The 23022-nt window shown below is 37.3% G+C and overlaps 1 protein-coding gene across 9 annotated transcripts in view; it reads right to left on the bottom strand.

Moving 5' to 3' along the window:
* The window catches only part of ABCC12 (ATP binding cassette subfamily C member 12), a 112229-nt gene that overhangs the window by 63890 nt on the left and 25317 nt on the right, over nt 1-23022 (bottom strand). For 8 of the 9 annotated variants that reach the window (XR_006275077.1, XR_006275078.1, XM_038368317.2 and 5 more), the window contains 6 exons: nt 20922-21070; nt 17413-17520; nt 13895-14167; nt 13083-13154; nt 9703-9827; nt 4641-4713 (listed from right to left, as the gene is read on the bottom strand). Coding sequence is in view for 7 of the 9 variants with exons in the window: in XM_038368317.2 (XP_038224245.2) it covers nt 4641-4713; nt 9703-9827; nt 13083-13154; nt 13895-14167; nt 17413-17520; nt 20922-21070 (800 nt within the window). In the remaining 2 variants the exon portion in view is untranslated. The remainder of the gene's footprint in view (nt 1-4640; nt 4714-9702; nt 9828-13082; nt 13155-13894; nt 14168-17412; nt 17521-20921; nt 21071-23022) is intronic. The other variant, XM_043494931.1, reaches the window with a different exon arrangement.

Here is a 23022-nt window from a genome sequence, read left to right as displayed (position 1 = left end):
AATGGCCTGTGATGGGATGTTAGGTGGGGTAGGATCTGAGTTTCCCAGAAAGAATTTTCTGTAGTATTTGGCAGGTGAATCTTGCCCATATGCTCAGGGTTTAGCTGATTGCCATATTTGGGGTCGGGAAGGAATTTTCCTCCAGGGCAGATTGGAAGAGGCCCTGGAGGTTTTTCGCCTTCCTCTGTAGTATGGGGCACGGGTCACTTGGTGGAGGATTCTCTGCTCCTTGAAGTCTTTAAACCACGATTTGAAGACTTCAATAGCTCAGACGTAGGTGAGAGGTTTTTCGCAGGAGTGGGTGGGTGAAATTCTCTGGCCTGCATTGTGCAGGAGGTCAGACTAGATGATCATAATGGTCCATTTCCTTAGGTTAAGTATCGTCAGACCTTCTTGTCAACTGTCTAAATTGACCATCTTGATTATCACTACAAAAGTTTTTTTTCTCCTGCTGATAATAGCTCATCTTAACTATTTATCCTCTCACCGTTTGTATGGTAACTTCCAACTTATCTGTATCTTACTATATGTTCCATTCTATGCATCCGATGAAATGGGCTGTAGCCCACGAAAGATTATGCTCTAATAAATTTGTTAGAATCTAAGGTGCCACAATCTAAGGTGCCTGTTATTTTTGCAGATACAGACTAACATGGCTGCTACTCTGAAATCAGTAAAATTATGATTACAGTTAAGATAATTTTCTAGTAGAGATGGGTGTTACCTGGATTCAAGTGACCCTGAACCTTGTGAATTTCCCCATCGAAGCCAGATCTAAACTTCGTGGATTGTACCCATTTCTACTTTCTAGTAACTTTAGTTCTCTGATCCTTCACCCTGTTAGGTCCAGGAATCGATTAAATGAAAATTCCTAGAAGAGAGGGTCATTCCTCTAGTGGAATGAATTCTGACAGGAAGGAGCATTAAACTGATGAACCTCTCTGTGTAGTAGTCCAAAGGTACTACAGGACCACTTTATATGGAAAAGAATAACAGGAGGTTCTGATAAGAAATTGCAGCATAGTGTCTTAATTTTAAATAGTACCTTTCAAATACAAGGTATATCAAAGCACTTTACAGCAATGGATCAGATACTGATAGTGCAGTGATTAGGCAAGTATGACAACTATTGTACACTTAATAATACCTCATAACAGTTTGAATATGTTTCGCTGACAGTTAGCTGGATCAGTAGAGTTACCTTTTACTTTTTAAAAGGTGCCATAGATTCTATAACTTCCACAGGGACAGCCACCAGATATGGAAAAAGGAATATGATTTAACACAATCTCAAGGTCCCCACCTTTAACAATATTCTAGCCTCAACACCGCATGAGAGCATTAACATTAGTGTTAACTCAAATCTTGATGTTGAACTTGAACCTATGCCTTTCTTAACCCTGAAATACAAGTGCAAGGTACAATCATATGAGTCCCACTAAGACATACATTTAAGACATACATATAAAGAAACTTTCTAGAGCAGCTTATAAAAGAGATTTTTAAGGTGTCAAGAGGTTCAGAGCCTAAGAAGGAGGAGAAGGTGATTGAGGTCAGGTGGTACTGTTTCTGTTCCCTGATTGGATCACTTCAGTGACTAATCAGAACAGTGTAAACAGTGACTACTAAACAAATTTATACAACTTGAAATTCATGCTGTTTGGCTAGTTGGTAAGTTGAGTTAGCTATATCTGTTGAACACACAATTCACAATTTGTGCATTTTTTGTAATATTTGCAGTTTGTATTTTGAATCTGCAGATAATACTGCAAACTGTAATTTGCAGACCAAGACAATTTTGACTAATTTCAAATAATGAAATCATTTGAAAATTTCATGATCTGTTCCCAGATAGCAAGCAAACAGAAAAAAATGCAAAATCCATCAGTTAAACTATTACAATATTTGATCATCAGTACTATCAGTATTGGTTTTATGGACCAAAACCAGAACAATTTAGAAAAGTGACTGACGAAAAAGAGATAAGGAGGGAAGCTTTCATTGCAAAAAGGAAATCTTTGTTATCTAAACCTTATTTCTCAACTTTTTCAGGTTGGCAATCCCTTATCTGAAGTCAAGATTTTCATGAGCTCCTTACATTTTTGATAAAAGTAAGTTTTATTTTTAAATATCAGCTATAAACTTGTATAATTTATTTGCGTATGTATTTCAGGAGGTTGACAGAGAATACTTGACCTTGAAGTGTAAAGGTGTATAGCAAGTAGGGATGAGAGATTTTCTTTGTTTTAGATTGTAATAAAATTTTCAATGCCTTATGACCCTCCTAATTGCTTTCCATGACCCTTCTGGATATTGCAACTCACCAGTTGAGAAATATTGATCTAAAGATTCAGGGTCAGAGACTCAGTTGCTGTAACTTGATATAGCTCCATTGACTTCATTTTACACAATTGCGTCAGGAATCAGTTATAAATGACTGGCAAACAGTAATTACGGAGATTCACAGGAACATTGACTCTGCAGTGAAACAGCTCAAGGAATACTACGATTCTCCCAAATCTGTTTCCCAGAAGATAATGGCTTCTTTGTATATTTAAAGACCTGGAGCGAACTCTTCTATGTTCGTTCAGCTAGTATGTCTTTGTTTCTTTGTCTGTGAGGACGTGAACCCATTTTCCTTACAGGACTTGAGAGCTAGGTGCACAGTTATTTGTGTACAACTTCATCTCCAGAGGATACTGTACAAGAAATATGTTATGAAAGGCTCTGAGTAGTAAATTCTCACCCATTTGGGGAATAATCTGTCACAAATGTGACCTGCAATTGATGAAGACAACATAAAAAGAAAGTCAAATTGGACTCTAAGGCCCACTAACAAATAACGCTTGACAGGATAGTTGACAAACAGTAATAGGTGAATTGTAATATTTTTGGGGCAATTGTGCCCTGAGAATGTGCTACAAAGAAGATATTTTTTAGCCTTGGTAACAGATCCAGTACAGGAAGTCTAGAAACCACCCAGACAAACTATTGAAAATATTTGAAGAGGTGGGTGCTATTGCATTAAATTATAGAACTACTACAGTAGAAATTTGTAAAATAAATACATACAATGAATTATCAGTCATCCTTTTTTCTGCTGGAGGATGCTTTTCAGGGTTATGTCAGCTGTGTTAAGAATGTTTTCATAAAACAGATATTACTCCTATAACACAACTTTGATTTTTTTCATTTAATAAAAAATAGATGTCACTTGGGTTTTTTTTTCTTTTCTTTTCTTTAAGCAGCAGCATAACATTATTTTATGTCCATTAAGGCTTTCTTGAGGATTAGGGCTAGATTCAAATCCTGATGATGTGACAGTGAGTTTTTCAATTGACTTCAGCAGGCTTTCGTTTAGGCCACAAGAGCAACACTTAGATAGCATGGTTGATAGTTGAGAGTGCTCCTCAACCAGGTAGTAGGAATATGTATGCACATACTGGTAGCAGATAGACTATCACTGCTGCCTATCACCCTGTATACTCTGTGGCAAACTGGATCTCTGGATTATGCAGAAGCACTCTGTTGTCACAGACTCGAAATTCTATGGCAGCTTCATTTAAACATTAAAAATACAGGGTTTTATTTAAGCAAATATGAATAATACAAAGAATACAGTGGTCCCTGTATTTATTTTCATATTAAATTCATTTATTTTATACTGGTCTGGATAAAAGAAGGCGGGAGATAAATCCATAATCTTTCACTGTCCCCTTTGCTCTTTGTTTGTTTTCTGCTTTCATATGGGCCATAAAATTTGTGTGCTAGGAATAGTGCAGTTAATATGTGGGAATATGAGTACTGTGGGGTATTTTCTCTTTTGTGGTGTATAATACTTTTTGTACTTGTTTTGTATGTTGGAACCTAGAACTTGTTTGGTTTGTTATAAAAAAAAAATTGAAAAAGTTTAATAAAAAATAAAAATATTTTATGCTGCCCCCACATTTTGTTTTCAGTATGTTGCAGATTTTTGACTTGACAACACAGAACTACTTTGTAGAAGCTGTTGGGGAAGCTGGATAGGGGCTTGGCAGTTGGATAGGGCTCAATTAGAATTTTTTTTACTCCTAGGAGAGTGGAGCCATAAGCTTTGGGTTGTGGGATAATCACACTACCAGGATGTATTCAGCTTGTCTGCAATTTTAGAAAGATCACAGTGCATGGTTTACATTCAGTTCATATTTGTAAAATTTATTTTGTTCAATCATAGAACTAGAAATATGAGGGGAGGGATAGCTCAGTGGTTTGAACATTGGCCTGCTAAACCCAGGGTTGTGAGTTCAATCCTTGAGGGGGCCATTTAGGGATCTGGGGCAAAATCTGGGGATTGGTCCTGCTTTGAGCAGAGGGTTGGACTAGATGACCTCCCGAGGTCCCTTCCAACCCTAATATTCTATGATTTTTTTAAAATATTTTGAAATCCCCTTTCTCTAAAACTTAAAAAAAAAATCTAGCCTGGGATTTAGTGTGGAATGTAAAAAAAAAAAATTGGCGGGTGGGGGAGAATATAAACTGGAGTGCAAGTGAGTTGAAAATTGGACATTATGGGACTCTATCGTCAACTTTTTACTATGGAGAGTTTAACAGCTCTCCAGAATATGTGCCAATATTTTACTAGATTGCATAATGAGACTTACTTCAGTCAAATCTCCATAAGGAAGAGATTCCATATCTGACTTCAGACTGCACACGTTGATTGCATAATTGTACCTAAAGAATGAATGTATAGCATTGTTTAATTCCTAAAAATTTTCTTCAGCACAAAATCTCATGTATTTTGAATTACCATAGTATCTTTGTTGCAAATATATTGATTTGAACCATAATAATTCAGTGACCATGATATAATAATTCAGATTCAGCCCTTTCCCCTGTTTTCTGTGTGTACAAGCTACAGTTATATCATACCGCGACACAGTTGCCTTTGAAATTCTTATACAATATCATCATATGAGAAGATATACAGTGTTGCACTCTACAACCTCCAATTGAGACCAAGAGCATCAAATCTGCAATTCCAGCCTCACATACAAATCCAAAAATGTAGGAATTTGAGATTAGACATTAATTTGGATTTCTCAGCACTGAATCACAGTTGCTTGCTATATGTTGAGCCTTTTGACCAACCAAATACTGAATCTGATTCTCATTTACATTAGAGATTTTTTACACCACTTTTTCAGTGTACAGAGGCCTTACTTCAGAAGTGGGCAAACTACAGCCTGCGGGCCACATCCAGCCTGCAGGACCATCTTGCCTGGCCCTTGAGCTCCCGGTTGGGGAGGCTAGCCCCTGACCCCTCCCCTTCTGTCCCCCCTCCTCTGCAGTTACACCGCCACATGGGCAGCAGCTGGCTCCAGCCATGTGGCATGGCTTCCAGTCCTGCTGCTCTGAGCGGCATGGTGAGGAGGCAGGGAGGTGGGATAAGGGGCAGGGGATCCCGGGGGGGCAGTCAGGGGACAGGGAGCAGGGGGGTTGGATGGGTGAGGGGTTCTGAAGGGGGCAGTCAGGGGGTGGGAAGTGGGATTGGGTGGATAGGGGACAGGGGGGCAGGCTGTTTGGGGAGGCACAGCCTTCCCTACCCGACCCTCCATACAGTTTCGCGACCATGATGTGGCCCTCAAGCCAAAAAGTTTGCCCGCCCCTGCCTTACTTTATTAGTAGTATTATAATGTATTTGAATTGTGATGGCACCCAGAGGTTCAATCCCATTGTGCCTAGCTATGTACAAACATAATAAGGACATGGTCCCTGCCCTGAAGATTTTACAATCTAAAAGGGCATAAGTTTGCATTGATGGCCACTTTAGGGCACCTTTACACTGCAGTGTAAAGTGGCCTTAGTGTAATGAAAGTCAGATTTTGAACGTATAAAACTTTGTACCAAAAAACAAGAAGGATAAAGTGCAATCTTATAAAAACCTACACATGCAAAATTTGTTCTTCTTTCTGGAGAGGATGAGCTAGGTGTCTACCTACCAGAATTGGTCTCAGATATTAAAAGGAATTGTTTTTTTACTACTGAAAGATTATATTGCAAATATTAATCTTATGCTCTACTTTTATTCCATATTTTGCAAAGAATGACGAAAATTTCATTTATCAGCCCTGTTTCTGTGAGCAGTATTCCATGTCAGTTGCACCAAATGCCTTATAAAACATTCTATAGTTCCTACTAAATGTATGTAATGGCCATATGTTCTGAATCTTCTGGTTCTCCTGGAAAAAAATACTACTTTAAGGTCTTGCAGTTGTTGCATCCCAATGTTTTTTTACAGGGCCTATATCTCACTGTATCACCTTTTTTCAGAACCCTTTATTGTAAACATGCCAGGGGGAATTTGAACCAAATTTCAGGTACTAATAATATGTTTGTGAAATTATCTCCAATTTGTATTTTGTGTTTGTATGCTGGTTTCTTAGAAAATTTGGGGAAACAAACACTAGAAGTCCTGTTTTTCTTCCCCACATAGCACACATTTGCTGCACCCGGCTGGTGCCTGAGCAGTAACATTGTGACATGAGAGGTAATCAGCCATTCATCACTCACTCCCTCCAGTTCAATTGCATACTTGGGGAGAATCACTAGTGCCTTGGTTGTCATGGCAACTGCTGCCTGTGATAACTGATTTACCTCAGACAACCAGGACATTACTACAGTGAAGGATCCCAGGAGGAACTGGAATGAAAGCTGACTGTGCTCTTTGGACTTGTCCTGTGGCAAGTTACACTGTGTCTTTTCAAAGGGTAATTGTTACTTTTCTCAGATACAGAATTACTTTTCATGTATATTGTTTACATGCTTCTTTCAAATTGGAGGCTGAGACTTTATGAATACTTCCAGCTTTTTTTAAAACATGGGAAATTATAGGTCCGAATCCCTACTCAGTTTTCACTGTCAGACAATTAAAAGAAGTAATTTAGAAGCTGTAATAAAACTGAAGTTTAATTACCAAAAAACATGTTCTGATCACAGTTTAATTTAATGCCTTTCTATATATTGGTCAACATAGTATTCGAAAGATAAGAATGGCAACCAGATATATATTGAAGAAAGCTAATATGCAAGTGCTTTAGTTAAATAGTACAAGCGAACGAATTAAAGGTTGCATGGACAACAATCAATCTGGCATTTCCAAACTTGGGAGTACTTGACTTCATAATCTTTTAATTTTAATCTTTTTAGTCTTTAACTTTGTACTTTTTAATGATTTTATGGTTTAGTTTATTGATGAGTTACCTTAACTAATGGTAAAAGAATTTTTTTTGTTTAATTTGTGTATATTCTTAGAATACTTATTGACTTTTAACTAGATGTAACTCTTCATAATCTAAAACCAGTATTCTTTGGAGCCATTTTCAGGAATTGGTAAATGGAGGTTAAGAAGAACCAGAGAATTTGATATGCTGCTTCAAAAATTGCTGTATGTATGAATACCATAGGACATGGCTATTAAATGTCTTTTCTGATATTCCTATGTCTATATGTTTTGATAAAATAGCTACTAAACTATTTAAGGAAAGTAACTTCTTGAATTTTTAAATACAAACCATGTGTCTGGGATGTCTAATGGAAACATTTATCTGAAATTTATAGACAGGCAAATTCGTTCCATTTCCCACATGGCTCAACTTCACGAATTTGCTGGTTGAAGGCAATAGCAGGTATTGAAGAAAATGAACATCTGACAAGCATGGCTGCATGACCAGGAAGGGAAGGACATGTGCAGCCCATGTGGCTGTTAAAAGAGGGGTTTGTGCACCTTGACAGGCATATTCAGTGTGTTCTAAGTCTATGTACAAAGCACAACATATATGGCAATGTCATACTACATGAACTAAAATAAAACCCATTTCCCTGCAGTCTCAGTCCAAAGCCAGAGGAACATAGGGACTGCTTCCTCCCTAGGGAGGAGAAAAAGAGGTGAAAACTTGGCCTTGTCCATAGCATGAGCTCATAGTATAGGACCAGTGGGTACTGAGGAATATGCCGCATGCACAGAAGGGTGTATTCCCCTTGCAGATCAGAAGTGCTAGAAGGCATTCTAATTCACTAAGCCAGAATGTTTCCTAGTGCTTCCCCTGAAATGATGCACCTTCCCCTCATGCCGGGAAGAGCTGTGCCTTTAAGGTATAAATGAGTTCCCAGGCCCAGATTTTTAAAGGTATTTAGTTATTGCTCTGCTCACCATTGTCAGGTCTAAGTCCCATTTTCAAAAGTTCTAGGCCAGGCATGATTTCAATGGAAGTTAGGCAGTTTGGTGCTTTTGAAAATCCTATTTGGCATCTATCTGCATCTTTAGGCACCTAAATACCTTAACAAATCTGGCCATTAGGGGCCTTGCAAGGTGGAGTGGACAGTGCCAAAATATCTTTTAAAATCTGGGCCTAAGTAACTAGATGAGCTTTACGCCATGTCCTGAAGATAAACAGAATAATACGGACAGACCAATTGGTTGCTACCACCTTAAATAGTTGGGGGGGCCTCTAGTGGGCCTGCCTGTCTTCTACTGCAGAAGACCCCTAATACATCAGCAGCATATATATGTACTAGGCCTTGCATGTTTGATTATAGGTAGTAAATATGTTATTTGAACCCCAACTCTGCCCATGTGGTTTCCTCTTAGTCTTAACCTTACATAGAGAGCAAAGACTCAACTCCGATGAAGAAAGTGAATGCCATACATTTCCTAGTTGTTTATAACTAATTTTTTTCAAAAAAACCTTTTAAATAGTCTCACAAAACTAAATGCAATATAGTAAAATATATATATTATATATAAAATATAATATACTAAATGTACTGCATCAGTTAGTAATATGAGAACTCGTGAATTGCTGCTTTTGATTTCTGGGGATATTTCTGTTATTTAGCTTATGGCAAATTTAACACATTTATTTTCTTCTTAGTTTTAGTCACATGCTATGGCAGCTGAACACATGGTACATGACAACAGGAGTAAGGTGATCATTTAATCATCATTATAATGTGTAAATACCAGTCCTGAAAAATGAAAATATCCCGTAGTCTAGGTCAGTCACAAAGAAAGTAATGACCTTTTATAGCCTAACTTTTTATATAGTCCATTTGCCTTTTGAGATATAAAAATTAATTAAAATAACTGACCAGCCTGATCCTTCAGTTGACAATATCTGAAGTCCATATATGAGAAAGACCTGGAAGTTTTAGTTCTAAAGCTAACTGAGGCTGGGAGATCAAAGAGGTGATACTATATATCTTGTGACTGGGAATGTTGCATACATCTCATCTCAGCAGTCACTGATGACTGTAGATTTAATGTCTTGAAAGATAATATTTGGCATTGATGGTTGCAGCGGGAGTACAGAGTTTCATTGGGTGTGGATAGGAGCATTAAACTCAGAGGTGCGATTTCCCATGGGGTATATATGTGTGGGGCCATGATTAATTATAGGTGTTCTAGTGGAAATGAACCAGAATAAAGGCAATGGTGAAAGTCAAATAATTCCCTCTCCTCCCCATTAGTCATGGGATCAAGTAGAGTGAGGGAAACCTCAAGTTCAGAGGCTTTGGGCCCTAGCCACAAAAGAAGACAAGTGTGTGTGTGTGTGTGTGTGTGTGTGTGTGTGTGTGTGTGTGTGTGTGTGTGTGTACATATGTAAGTTCAGCTGTTAGTTATGGAAGCTTATCATTAGAGTAAATAAGTATTGGTAAGATTACCTTTCTTCATTGTATTCTTCTCCAAATAATATATTCTGCCTAACATTTTCATGAAATATCCATGCTTGTTGTGACACATAAGCTAATGTTCCATCAACACCTACTGTCCCATTATACAAGTACATCTGAAACAAGTAGATTGTACAATTAAAAAAATGTATAAAGGTCTTCTAATCGTCATTATAACCTGACTCAAAATACTGGACAATCAGCAAGGATGGTCATTTTGCTAATGTGTTATGAGTGTAATTCTTCATTGTATAAACAGCAGGTATCTAGAACATGACTTAAGAAGGACCTGCAGTTTTTCTGGCCATTCACCCAAAGACTCTTCTAATCATTCCTCTGTGGTGTCCTTTTTACCTTCCTGGTCCTTTTCAGGAATAGCTGAGAAGTGGAGGGCTAAGTGAGTGACAAAAGAACTTAATGACAGGTTTCAGAGTAGCAGCCGTGTTAGTCTGTATTCGCAAAAAGAAAAGGAGTACTTGTGGCACCTTAGAGACTAACAAATTTATTAGAGCATAAGCTTTCGTGAGCAGCTGTAGCTCACGAAAGCTTATGCTCTAATAAATTTGTTAGTCGCTAAGATGCCACAAGTACTCCTTTTCTTTTTGAAAAGAACTTAAGCATCCATGACACTGCGAGTGGCCATAGTTACCATTGTGTGAATGGTTCTTGAACTTTGAGGAGTTTCTCTGCTGTGTAAAGCAGGTTAGAATAAATGAGTAGATCTGGTCAGAAATTTTCCAACAGAACCCTTTTCCTGTGGAAAATACTAATTTGTCAAACGCAGAATATTCCACAGTAACATGATTCTAATGAAATTTTGATGGAAACCAGGCACTGGAAACTTACCTGATTTCCTATCTCCCTGCCCAATTCCCACAGTCCTCAAGACCCTAGCTGGTGGGCTGCTGGGGAACCCAGGCTCCACAGGTAACCCTGGTTGCTCAGCAGCCCTGCCAGGGCTTCTAGCGCCTTGGCTGACTGCCAAATGAGCAGCTGTGGAGCCTGGGAGCCCAGGGAACTTATTTTGCTTCAGGAAATGTTTTGGTGCTTCTGAAACTAAATATTGCAGAGTCCCAGATCTGTAAACAATTTGAAGGTTTGGGATGTTCATGCCAATCTGGGATGAAAATTTTTCCAAAACCTTGAAATTCTTTATGGAACTGAAAATCCATTTTCTGGCCAGCTGTATTGGTGAGAATTAGTGAGTGCTTGTCACTTTTGAAAATGAGCCCATTTATCTGGGTGTCTAACTTTAGGTTCCTATATTTGCAAATCTTAGCCATAGCATTCATTTCTTATTCTTATGTTGAGACCCCCACATCAGTCTTTCATCTTTTGAGGGTGATTATTAATTTGCTCAGTTTCTCTTTCTTGGCCCTAAAGATCAAAAGAAAACCGTGATCCCAACCCACATTCCTTAATGTCACATACCTAAAGGACAGGCAGTAGTTACGTTCAGATAAATAAGTGAATACTTCATCCAAGAACAGCTTAAGAGAAACTCAGCCAACATAGTTTCAGAACCTAAGCATCAGTGCCAGCCTTTTACATAATAGCTAACAAAAACCAATGTACTAGATAGGGCTGTCAAGTGACTAAAAAAATCAATTGCAATCAATCGCGCGATCAAAAAAATCAATTGTGTGATTAATCACACTGTTAAACAGTAATAGATTACCGTTTATTTAAATATTTTTGGTTATTCTCTACATTTTCAAATATATTGATTTCAATTACAACACAGAATACAAAGTGTCCATGCTCACTTTGTTTATTTTTGATTAAAAGTAATTGCACTTGTGAAAAACAATAGAAATAGTATTTTCAATTCACCTAATACAAATACTGTAGTGCAATCTCTTTAACATGAAAGTTGAACTTACAAATGTAGAATTATGTACAAAAAACTGCATTCAAAAATAAATAATTTAATATTTTAGAGCCTGCAAATCCACTCAGTCCTACTTCTTGTTCAGCCAATCACTCAGAAAAAACACATTTGTTTAAATTTTCAGGAGATAATGCTGCCTGTTTCTTGCTTACAATGTCACCTAAAAGTGAGAACAGGAGTTCGTATGGCACTGTTGTAGCTGGCACCGCAAGATATTTACATGCCAGATGCGCTAAAGATTAATATGTCCCTTCATGCTTCAATCAGCATTCCATGGGACATGCATCCATGCTGATGATGGGTTCTGCTCAATAACAATGAAATGCAGTGCAGACCGATGCACGTTCATTTTCAGTATCTGAGTCAAATAAGACAAACAGACAGTCGATTTTCTTTTTGGTGGGTTGGGTTCTGTAGTTTCTGCATCAGAGTGTTGCTCTTTTAAGACTTCTGAAAGCATGCTCCAGACTTCGTCCCTCTCAGATTTTGGAAAGTATTTTAGATTCTTAAACCTTGGATCGAGTGCTGTAGCTATCTTTAGAAATCTCACATTGATACCTTCCTTGCGTTTTGTAAAATCTGCAGTGAAATGGTTCTTAAAATGAACAACATGTGCTGGATCATCATTCAAGACAACTATAATGGGAAATCTATGGCAAAATGCGGGTAAAACAGAGCGGGGGACATACAATTCTCCCCCAAGGAGTTCAGTCACAAATTTAATTAGCACATTATTTTTTAATGAGCATCATCAGCATGGAAGCATGTCCTTTGGAGTGGTGGCTGAAGCATGAAAGGGTATACAAATGTTTAGCATATCTGGCATGTAAATACCCTGCAATGCCAGCGACAAAAAGTGCCATGAAAATGCCTGTTTTGACTTTCTGGTGACTTTGTAAATAAGAAGAGGGCAGCATTATCTCCTGTAAATGTAAACAAACTTGTTTTTGTTAGCGATTGGCTGAACAAGAAGTAGGACTGAGTGGATTTGTAAGCGCTGAAATTTTACATTGTTTTGTTTTTGAGTGCAGTTATGTATCAAAAAAAATCTACATTTGTAAGTTGCACTTTCATGAAAAAGAGATTTCACTACAGTACTTTATATGAGGTGAATTGAAAAATACTATTTCTTTTATCATTTTTATAGTGGAAATATTTGTAATAAAAAATGATATACACTTTGATTTCAATTACAACACAGAAAACAATATATATGAAAATGTAGAAAAACATCCAAAATGTTATATAAATTTCAATTGGTATTCTATTGTTTAACAGTGCAATTAAAACTGCGATTAATTTTGATTAATTTTTTTAATCACAAATAATTTTTTTGAGTTAATCGCATGAGTTAACTGCGATTAAATGACAACCCTAGTACTAGAACAAACAGTACCAAAACATTCAGTTAAATATGTATTTCTCATGCAAAAGGAAAATAAAAATAATTATGGAAGTTATTCTACAGTGATTAGCATACCTGTCCTAGAATAGCTGATATGACTGAGCTCTTTCCGCTTCCAACATTTCCACAAATTCCCAAAACCTTTCCCTACAAAGAGACATATTTTGCAGATAGTTGATCTATATTTATAAAGTAATAAATTGCTCATATCATGTTGCCTACTGTTCTGCGATCATGCAACAAATATTTCATGTCCTGTCACACCTGCCAATTCAGGAAAGCATCCTTATTCAGGAAGACTTCTTAACCATTTAATTTTAAGCATGTAGATGAAGTTCTTTCTTGGATCAGTGCCATAATGCATATTTTACTCCCAAGAAGACAAAGTTAAAGTTGTTGTATTTGCATTTATAGACGCCTATATAAGTGGTATTTTAAATAATGCAGTGATGTAAATTTTTTTAAAAATTTCTTTTTACTGTGTAGAGTGCTGTAGACTTTCATTAATGTATGGAATTTACAAAAAAATTCTCTATTCTGGTGACTGGTGGATAAATGAAGTCTTGGATATGGAATTTATTTATAAAAATCAGTCATTGTTTGGTATTGAGATATGCACTTTTTAAACCATGTTCTGTGTTTCTACCTAGCACAATAGAATACTGATCCATGACTGACTCCTAGGTACTACTGCAGTGCAAATAATAATTTATTAGTGGTCTAATGGGTGCTTTAGAAAGCCTATGCTGGGCAAGGAGAGGTGTGTGTCTGGGAGAAGAAGGGGAATTGAAACCTTTGTTCCTTAGCTCAGCAGTGCAAGACAGAGATAGCAAGGGCCCCAGGGCACCCAAATCCTTGCAGGCAGGCAGGTTATCTTACAAACTTACCTTCTTCACAGTAAAGCTTAAATTGTATAAAGCAATGGTTGCACTATCCTCCTCTCCTGCTTCTCTGATTGATGTCTCAGAATGAGGAAGGACAGGCTCTGGTTTTGGTTGGTATTGAAAAGCGCTCTTCCCATTCATGTTTTCATTATTGTTCTTTCTGCTGTGTTTATTCATACATTCCCAAGACAGTGTAGCATTTTCCATTACCACAGCATTTTCTGAATTTTTCAATTGCTTTACATAAACAGGAGGAATTTCAGTTAGGAGAATTTTCTAAAATAAGAGAGATAAAAATAAGAGTGCCATTTATTTATCAAAGTATGAAAAGTGAAAAAATATTATTCTTTTGATTAATCCAGCATAGAGCTGACTGCTAATAATATGTTGGTGAAATGTGGTGAGATTCTGGCAAACTATTTAGTATAGAAGCAGAATCAGTGCAGATATTTCTTTAGAAATACTACAAAAAATATTCTTAAGAGATTTTCACTTTTAGGGATTCAAGAATTTGGATAAACATTTGAGCTTTTGTGCTCTGATCCTCTGAACCATTTGTGGTTCACCATGAAAATTAATTTGTTTAGTTACAGTAAAGTCCACTGACTAGTTCTAATGCAAAGAGAAGCATCATGTAAATCCTTTGGCATGTGAAAGGCTCAATTGTTTTCAGCATCAGGGTCTTAGACACCTATTTGCTATATAACACTATTTGATATTTGTTATGTATATTATTTTTTTAGAAATATTCTGCTGTTGTTTCGGTATCTCCATTCAGTGAATGGGATTGATTTCTCTTTCAGTGAGGCCAGGCATTTCTACGATAGCCACATTATGTGGAACAAAGTAAAACTAATCCAATCAATTGCCCCTAAGAAGGCACTGGAAATCAGAAAATTTCAGAGCTTGTATAATATTACAAGTATATTATATGTATAATATATATACTATATTATACTAAATATAGTATATTATATGTAAAAAATAAGGGCTGTTTTAATAACACTGTTAAACAATAGAATACCAATTGAAATTTATATAACATTTTGGATGTTTTTCTACATTTTCATATATAGTATTCTATGTTGTCACTGAAATCAAAGTGTATATTTTATTACAAATATTTGCACTGTAAACATGATAAACAAAAGAAATAGTATTTTGCAATTCACCTCATACAAGTGTTGTAGTGCAATCTCTTTGTGAAACTTAGAAATGTAGATTTTTTTTGTTTCATAACTGCACTCAAAAATAAAACAATGTGAAACATCAGAGCCAATAAGTCCACTCAGTCCTACTTCTTGTTCAGCCAATCACTAAGACAAACAAGTTTGTTTACATTTATAGGAGATAATGCTGTCCTCTTCTTATTTACAATGTCACCAGAAAGTCAAAACAGGCATTTTCATGGCACTTTTTGTCGCTGGCATTGCAAGGTATTTATATGCCAGATATGCTAAACATTTGTATACCGTTTCATGCTTCGGCCACCATTCCAGAGTACATGCTTCTATGCTGATGACGCTCATTAAAAAAATAATCGCTAATTAAATTTGTGATTGAACTCCTCGGGGGAGAATTGTATGTCCCCCGCTCTGTTTTACCTGCATTCTGCCATAGATTTCATGTTATAGCAGTCTTGAATGATGATCCAGCAAATGTTGTTCATTTTAAGAACACTTTCAGGTTTTTAAAACACAAAGAAGGTACCAATGTGAGATTTCTAAAGATAGCTACAGCACTTGATCCAAGGTTTAAGAATCTAAAGTGCCTTCCAAAATCCGAGAGGGACAAGGTGTGGAGTATGATTTCAGAAGTCTTAAAAAAGCAACACTCCAATGCAGAAACTACAGAACCCGACCCACCAAAAAAGAAAATCGACCGTCTGCTGGTCTTATTTGAGTCAGATGCTGAAAATGAACATGCATCGGTCCGCATTGCGTTTCATTGTTATCGAGCAGAATCCATCATCAGCATGGACACACGTCCCAGGGAATGCTGGTTGAAGCATGAAAGGACATATGAATCTTTAGCACATCTGGCATGTAAATATCTTGTGATGCCGACTACACCAGTGCCATGAGAACGCCTGTTCTCACTTTCAGGTGACATTGTAAATAGGAAAAAAGAAAAGGAGTACTTATGGCACATTAGAGACTAAAAAATTTATTTGAGCATAAGCTTTCGTGAGCTACAGTTCACTTCATTGGATGCATTCCTATGAATACAGACTAACACGGCTGCTACTCTGAAAATTGTAAATAAGAAGTGGGCAGCAACATCTCCTGTAAACAAACGTGTTTTTTCTGAGTGATTGGCTGAACAAGAAGTAGGACTGAGTGGATTTGCAGGCTCTAAAATTTTACATTGTTTTATTTTTGAATGCATTTTTTTACATAATTCTACATTTGTAAATTCAATTTTCATGATAAAGAGATTGCACTACTATACTTGTATTACGTTAATTGAAAAATATAATTTCTATTGGTTTTTTTACATTGCAAATACTTGTAATCAAAAATAAACAATGTGAGCACTGAACACTTTGTATTCTGTGTTGCAATTGAAATCAGTATATTTGAAAATGTAGAAAACATCCACAAATATTTAAATAAATGGTATTCTATTCTTGTTTAACAATGCAATTAATCGCAATTAATTTTTTAATCGCTTGACAGCCCATTTTTATATTTATATATCTATATATATAAAATGGTCTGTCAAGCGATTTAAAAAATTATATATATATATAAAATAAACATATTGTTTCACTTAACAGTTGTTTCAACAATAACTTTTAGGTTAGCTTCCATTTTTAAAAATAATTTAAAAACTCACTATTTCCAGTGCACTGTAACAGGAAATAGATTCTTTTAATCTTTCTTCTTTTCTCTTGGTTCATTACATTTTTGTTTGTACAGCACCTAGCAAAATAGTGCCCTGGTCCTGGCTGAGGTCTCTTAGGTACTGCCGCAATCCTACTACTAATAATAATAATAGAGAACGAAGGCAGTAGTGGCTTGTTATTTGATGAATAATTGTTATGTTTTTAATTTTACTTTTGAGATACACATTTTTAGTTTTCTCTTTAGAATTAGGTATGTAGGTTAGTGTAGTTTTCTTTTATTTACTAACTAAAGCCTGTTATAATGCCTGAAGTCATTGAAGTCATTGTTCAATGACAATGGAGTCTTTCCATTGCTCTGAACAAGAAGTAAAATTACAACCTACATTAAGAGATTGTCTGCACTGAGAAATTAATTCAGATTAAGGGAGGGTGTGAATTTAAAACAGAAGAGTTATTTCTGATTAACATCTTGTGTGGATGCTCTTATTTAAGAAGATTCTTATTCTGGTTCAATTTTAACCACTTTGGAAGTAGATTACACTAATTTGGAATATGGTATGTACATATAGGGAGTTAATCATGAATAATTATTCCAGAATAACTCCCTGTATAGGAAAACCCTTGTTTGCACTTATCTAGAAAATTCCCTAAATATTTTAAAACTATGTTTTACCTTCAGTCTTGTTAGGGAAACTTTAGCTTCTGCTGCTGCTTTCACTGAGAAAGGCAAGATAGCAATTGAAAACTTCATTACATTAAACATGGCAATCACACTAAATGCCTGCAAAAGAAAAAGGAAAAAGGCTTTTACTGTTTTAGTGCCGACATTCTTTTGCATAAAAATTCTAAATATATTTTTGTATTATATTTTAAAGAGTAGGAAAAAATATGCTTTTAATTTGTGTGATTTTCATTTTCGTAATTGCAATGTGAGTGGCTAAAACACAATGCAACGCCTTCCATTTTTCAAGTCATTATGAATATGCAAAATGGCGTTGGTGTCATTACTGAGCTTTCTGGAACATCATTTTGAGGATTCTTCCTTGGTCTTCTACCACTGATTTCAGTGAAGTTAGGTGAGGGAGGAATTTGACCTGTTAACTGTAAGTCTCTGAACCCTTCCTGCAAACCAACTTTCAATCCATCTTGCTGTGTTAGCAATGAAGGTTACATTTTTTTATCTTGTCTAGAAGCTTCCTGTGTGATACCTTATCAAAGGCTTCACTGAAATCCAAGTAACTCGCATACACTGCCCTGCCTTCCTACATATGCTTTGTCACTTCTTTAAAGAAATCAGTCAGGCATATTCTTAGTGAACATATGTTGGCAAGTGCCTAACTCCTGTTTACTTATAAGTGAAACATTTCATTTCGTCCCTAATAAATGAACCTGGTATTTTCATAAGACATAAATGAGATTATTGATTTGTAATTAAGGGGCCTCTAGCTTACTATGCATTTTTAAAATTGGTATTACGTCCACTTTTTTCAGTTTTTGTGCATTTTCTGTTTATGCAGTTATGTGCAAAATAAAAAGATGCTAATATTTTTTCTTGTTCCTTGCTTAATTCCAAGAGTTGCCTAGGGATCTGGGCAAACCCAGGAAGCAACTGCCTGGGGAGTCTGGGAACTGGGAGTGTTCATACTGGCAAGAAACTAGGCAGGCAGACTTTGACAGACTCAACATGTTCCTGCATAATGTTTCAATTCTCTTGAATCAGCATTTTCTAATAGAATATTGTTTTGTTGGAAAATTTTCAACCAACCAATTTGAGTGAACAGTGGAAGGAACTAGTCACGGTTGCAGCCTCTGCACAAATTTATAGGCATCCCAGGCTTCCCAGAGAAGCTGATTCAGATGCTCTCTCACATGGTGATATAGTTCACAAGACTCATCTCAGGAGATTTCAACATCCACGAGGGCAAGGACTCTGATATAATAGCACACAACCTCCTATCCAAACTCTTCATCTTTGTTTTCTCATAGGAAATCTTTGGACTCCCACACATAAAGCATAAAATATGAAAGTACTATTCACAAATGTAGAAGAAACATACCTGGAATAAACAACTGTTACAAAATGCATCAGCAGATCTGCTTAGCAAAATAAGTTGCTGTGAAATACATCCAATTTGTGCAATACTCTGCACCAGCTCCCCAGTTTAAGGTTTCTAACCTGAAATTCAAAGCCTTCCATGGAACTGGCCCCGTCTACGTGAGAGATCACCTCCATGGCCATGACTGCCCATGACAACTATGTCTCACTGGAGCAATGAAATGATCAAACAACATGGGAGGCCGAACTTTACAAGAGCTAGACCAAGACAATGGAACTTGCTACCAGAAGTCAGAATGACAACTAATCTCACCATCTTTACAATTTTCAGAGTAGCAGCCGTGTTAGTCTGTATTTGCAAAAAGAAAAGGAGTACTTTTTGTTTGTTTTGTTAAAAGTGGCACCTTAGAGACTAACAAATTTATTAGAGCATAAGCTTTCATCCGATGAAGTGAGCTGTAGCTCACGAAAGCTTATGCTCTAATAAATTTGTTAGTCTCTAAGGTGCCACAAGTACTCCTTTTCTTTTTGCATCTTTACAATGAAATCCAATGTTCATCCCTTCTGCTTAGCTTTACCACTGTTTGCTCAGTAAACACATAAACCATATCAGCTATTCAAGTTATATCTCCTACAGGCTGAGGAGGAAGCGAGAGACCACACTATTATTTCTATTTTCCAATATTTGGGAGGAGGTGTTCAGATACTAGTATGCTGGGGGACATATAAGCATATAGATTCATTGGATGAAATCCTGGCTTCATTGAAGTCAGTGGCAAAACTCTGATAGTATAGCAGAAGCTATGTTCTCTTTTATCAGCATTACAAGGAATCTTTTTCCCTGCTTTTTGCTGTTTCTTTGACTTTCCTTTTGTACATCCTCACTCATTTTGTAGTCAAGTGTTTTTTCCAATAAACCCCCTACATATCAGGTTGGGTTTTTTTAAACAAAATTTCCTCCTTTGCTTGTATGTTTACCCTTCCTGCCCTCTGTCTTTTCCCTAGCGACTGCTTTCTAAAGGGGAATGCATCTTGCTGTTCACCAGACTGAATTTTGCATTAATCTGTATTGAGTCCTGTGTGGAAGGAGTGGGTGGTGAATGATCACACACGTCTAGTTAGTTTCTTACTATTTAAGAAAATACTTTAAAGCATTTAAAAGACCATATATCTTCTTTTAGAAGCTTCCCTAATTAATAATCAATTTAATTTATTAACTTTATCTTTACCATGCAGTGTTTAATAGAAGCTACCCTGGTTTACTAGCCAAATACAGGTGCAGCAAGTTGTATGGGCCCATGGTGCCCAGGTTCCAGGAATATTAAGGGTCTGGAGGCCCAGTTCCACCAATGTTCGGGGCTGAGTCTCTCCCCTGGCCCTGCCTGCGGTCCCAACATGCCTGCCCGGGAGTGTCTCCTGGTCCCAACCTGCCACCCCCATGTGATTTAAGAGGGCCTGCGGGCTCCTGGCCGCCGCCACCACCACTGGCAGTGCAGTGGGGCTAAGGTGGCTCCTTGCATGCCCTCGCTCTGCGCCACTCCTGGAAGTGGCCAGCAAATCCGCATGACCACAGGGGGAGGCGTCTCCGCGTGCTGCCCCGGCCATGAGCGTGGACTCCGCAGCTCCCATTGGCCAGGAACTGCAGCTATTGGGAGCTGCAAGGGCGGTGCCTGTGGGCAGCGGTGTGCGGAGACCCTTCCCCCCACAGCCCTCCTGCCTAGCAGCCGCTGCCAGAGGGGTGTGTGGGTCGCTTTCGGGAGCTGCCCAAGGTAAACACCAACTCTTCACCCTCTCCCGCATCCCAACCTCCTGCCCCTGCCCAGAGCCCACACCCCTCTCACACCCAAACTCTCTCCCAGAGCCTTAGGCAGGTGTGTGAGGCAGGGCAGAACTTGGACCCATTCTGGGCACCACCAAAAATTACACAAAACTGCTGCCCCTGGCCATATACAATCTGTACAGGAAAGCTATGTTAATTTTGGAGCTGTCATTCATTAAAAATCCTAGGGGAAAGTAAGTAAATTTAAGAGGATCCAGATCTACTCTACAAAGATATACAGTACTATAAGGGAACAGGGACTTTGGGGGAAAATATATATATAAATATATATATAAAAAAGTCATACAACTGATGCAGTTAGTTCTTGCTTTAAAAGGGTGTGTAAAACAAACGTCATGACAGTAGCCAGTGTTGATACAATAGGTGTCAGAGCAGAGTTTACACTTTGTACATATCCTGCTTTTTCCAATATTTTCCTTTCAACATTTCTTATACCTGTGAAATATAAGAAATTTAAAATAATGTAATGTAAAAAAATGTAAAGCAGAGCTAACGTTTTCAAGAGAAGACCATTCTAAACAGCAAAAGCCTTCCTTATACTAAGCCTGGATTTGGGCAACATTGATATCAATTGAATTGCGTGCACCAAAAACAAATTTATAGCCCTACTTTGATAGCATTAAGATGGTAACACAAAAGCTATTTAAACATTGTTACTGAATCTATTTTTCCCTTTAAACAAACAAACAAACAAAAATCTTATGATTAAACAAAAACCTAAGTGACTACCTTACATATATACTTTTAGATTTGGCAGAAATTGATTTTGATTTTTTTTAATAACTTCAATCGATAATACCATTTTTTAAAAAAATTCTATTGATTTAAATTTTCACCATTGTGTAAAATTATGTGTTTAAGCATTTTTTATTTTAAATCAAGTTTAAATTTTCACTGTTGCAGAAAACTGGGAGGGATGTCAAACAATAATTAATGACAGATATTGAGCTTCAAAAAGTTAAAGCTTTATAATCATTAATACACAACCAGTCAACATCACACCTCAAAATATAAAAAGTAAATATCCCTAAATCAAGCAGCATTTTCCTTACTTTGCCTATCTATAAATTTAAGTTACTATTGATGGAAATATTTTTTGTTGGTTTGTGGATATATGGTAAAATTAACATTTCCTGATAAAAGACTATATATTTTTGGCCTTTAAAAGCATTAAATGATGGATAAACAGTAAATAGACTCAAATGTTTGCACTTAGGTTCAGTTAAACATTGATTTTAGACAGCTCTCTTTTCATTACTATGTTTACCTTCCTAAATCTGTATTTTTGTATAAATATTTTATTTCCATATTTACTCCAGAATTCTGCAGGAAGTCTTTACAAGGGCTACATTTAAGATAGCATGGGTTGTGATGAACAGGACGATGGGCTTGCTTTGTACTGGTTCAGAATCCCAGTTTTGCTTTGAGTTTTGGGTTTGTGTGAAAATGCAAACTCAAAGCCGAAAAGGGAAGGGAAAACAAAAAATGTCTGTCAGTGAGCTGCACTAAAATTGATCAAATCACCTCCACTTCAGTAACCTTTTCACCCAGTAAGCCTGGCCCTCTCTTCAGTGGCCTGGAATATGTCCACTCCCTTCTAAGGCATCCCGTTAGTTACCTTTTGTAGCCTTGAGGGAGAGCCACCTTACCTACTTCCTCTTATGTGAAGCCTTTAGAAGGCTGCTTCTCTCCCATCCAGAGTAAGGATTTTTGTGGACAGTGGGAAGCCTGTTTCCTTTGTCCCCTTCTCCGTATCACACTTGGTCCCAATGTTCTATTTTTGTGTCCCACTTTATCTCTGTGTACCACCCGTTCAAAGGTTAGGAGCCTTCTTATAAGAGCAGCACCTCAGTTTACTGCTGACTTTCTAAGATTATTTCTGGAGAACTGACACACTTAGTGTTCCTCTCTTGACCATCCATAGGAGTGTAACTCCCTGGTGGTATACCCTGCAGCTGTCCCACCTGATCTAGGATTTCCCCCTATTCAGTTTATCCTGGCTGCTTCTGATCATTTTCCCCCCCTAGGCTTCCGTTTGGTCTCACCCATGTATGGAGACTCATCACATATCTTTCTCTCATCTTCCTTTGACCATATGCACAGCTCTTCTGGCCTCCAGTACTCTGATTTCCCTGTTTGATTCCCTGGCCAGGATCATGGAAATTCAGGCTTTAGGCTCTGTGGTAAGGGATTTATGAGGTTGGGCTGCCTGGAGAAAGGGAAATATTGCAACACAGGATGCAACATTCCAGTTACATTACCACCAGAGCAGGCAAAGACGAATTATCTCCTGTGGAGAGATGCCACCCCATATGCACTCTTTAATTGTTACCCTTTTTATTGCCAAATCACAGCATTTCTTATTTGCTGCCCTTTATCCCTATAGC

This window comes from Dermochelys coriacea, chromosome 12 (genome assembly GCF_009764565.3).
Source record: "Dermochelys coriacea isolate rDerCor1 chromosome 12, rDerCor1.pri.v4, whole genome shotgun sequence".
Taxonomy (NCBI): domain Eukaryota; kingdom Metazoa; phylum Chordata; order Testudines; family Dermochelyidae; genus Dermochelys; species Dermochelys coriacea.
Note: the sequence above shows the minus strand (reverse complement) of the source record. Positions and strands in the feature narration are given on the sequence as shown.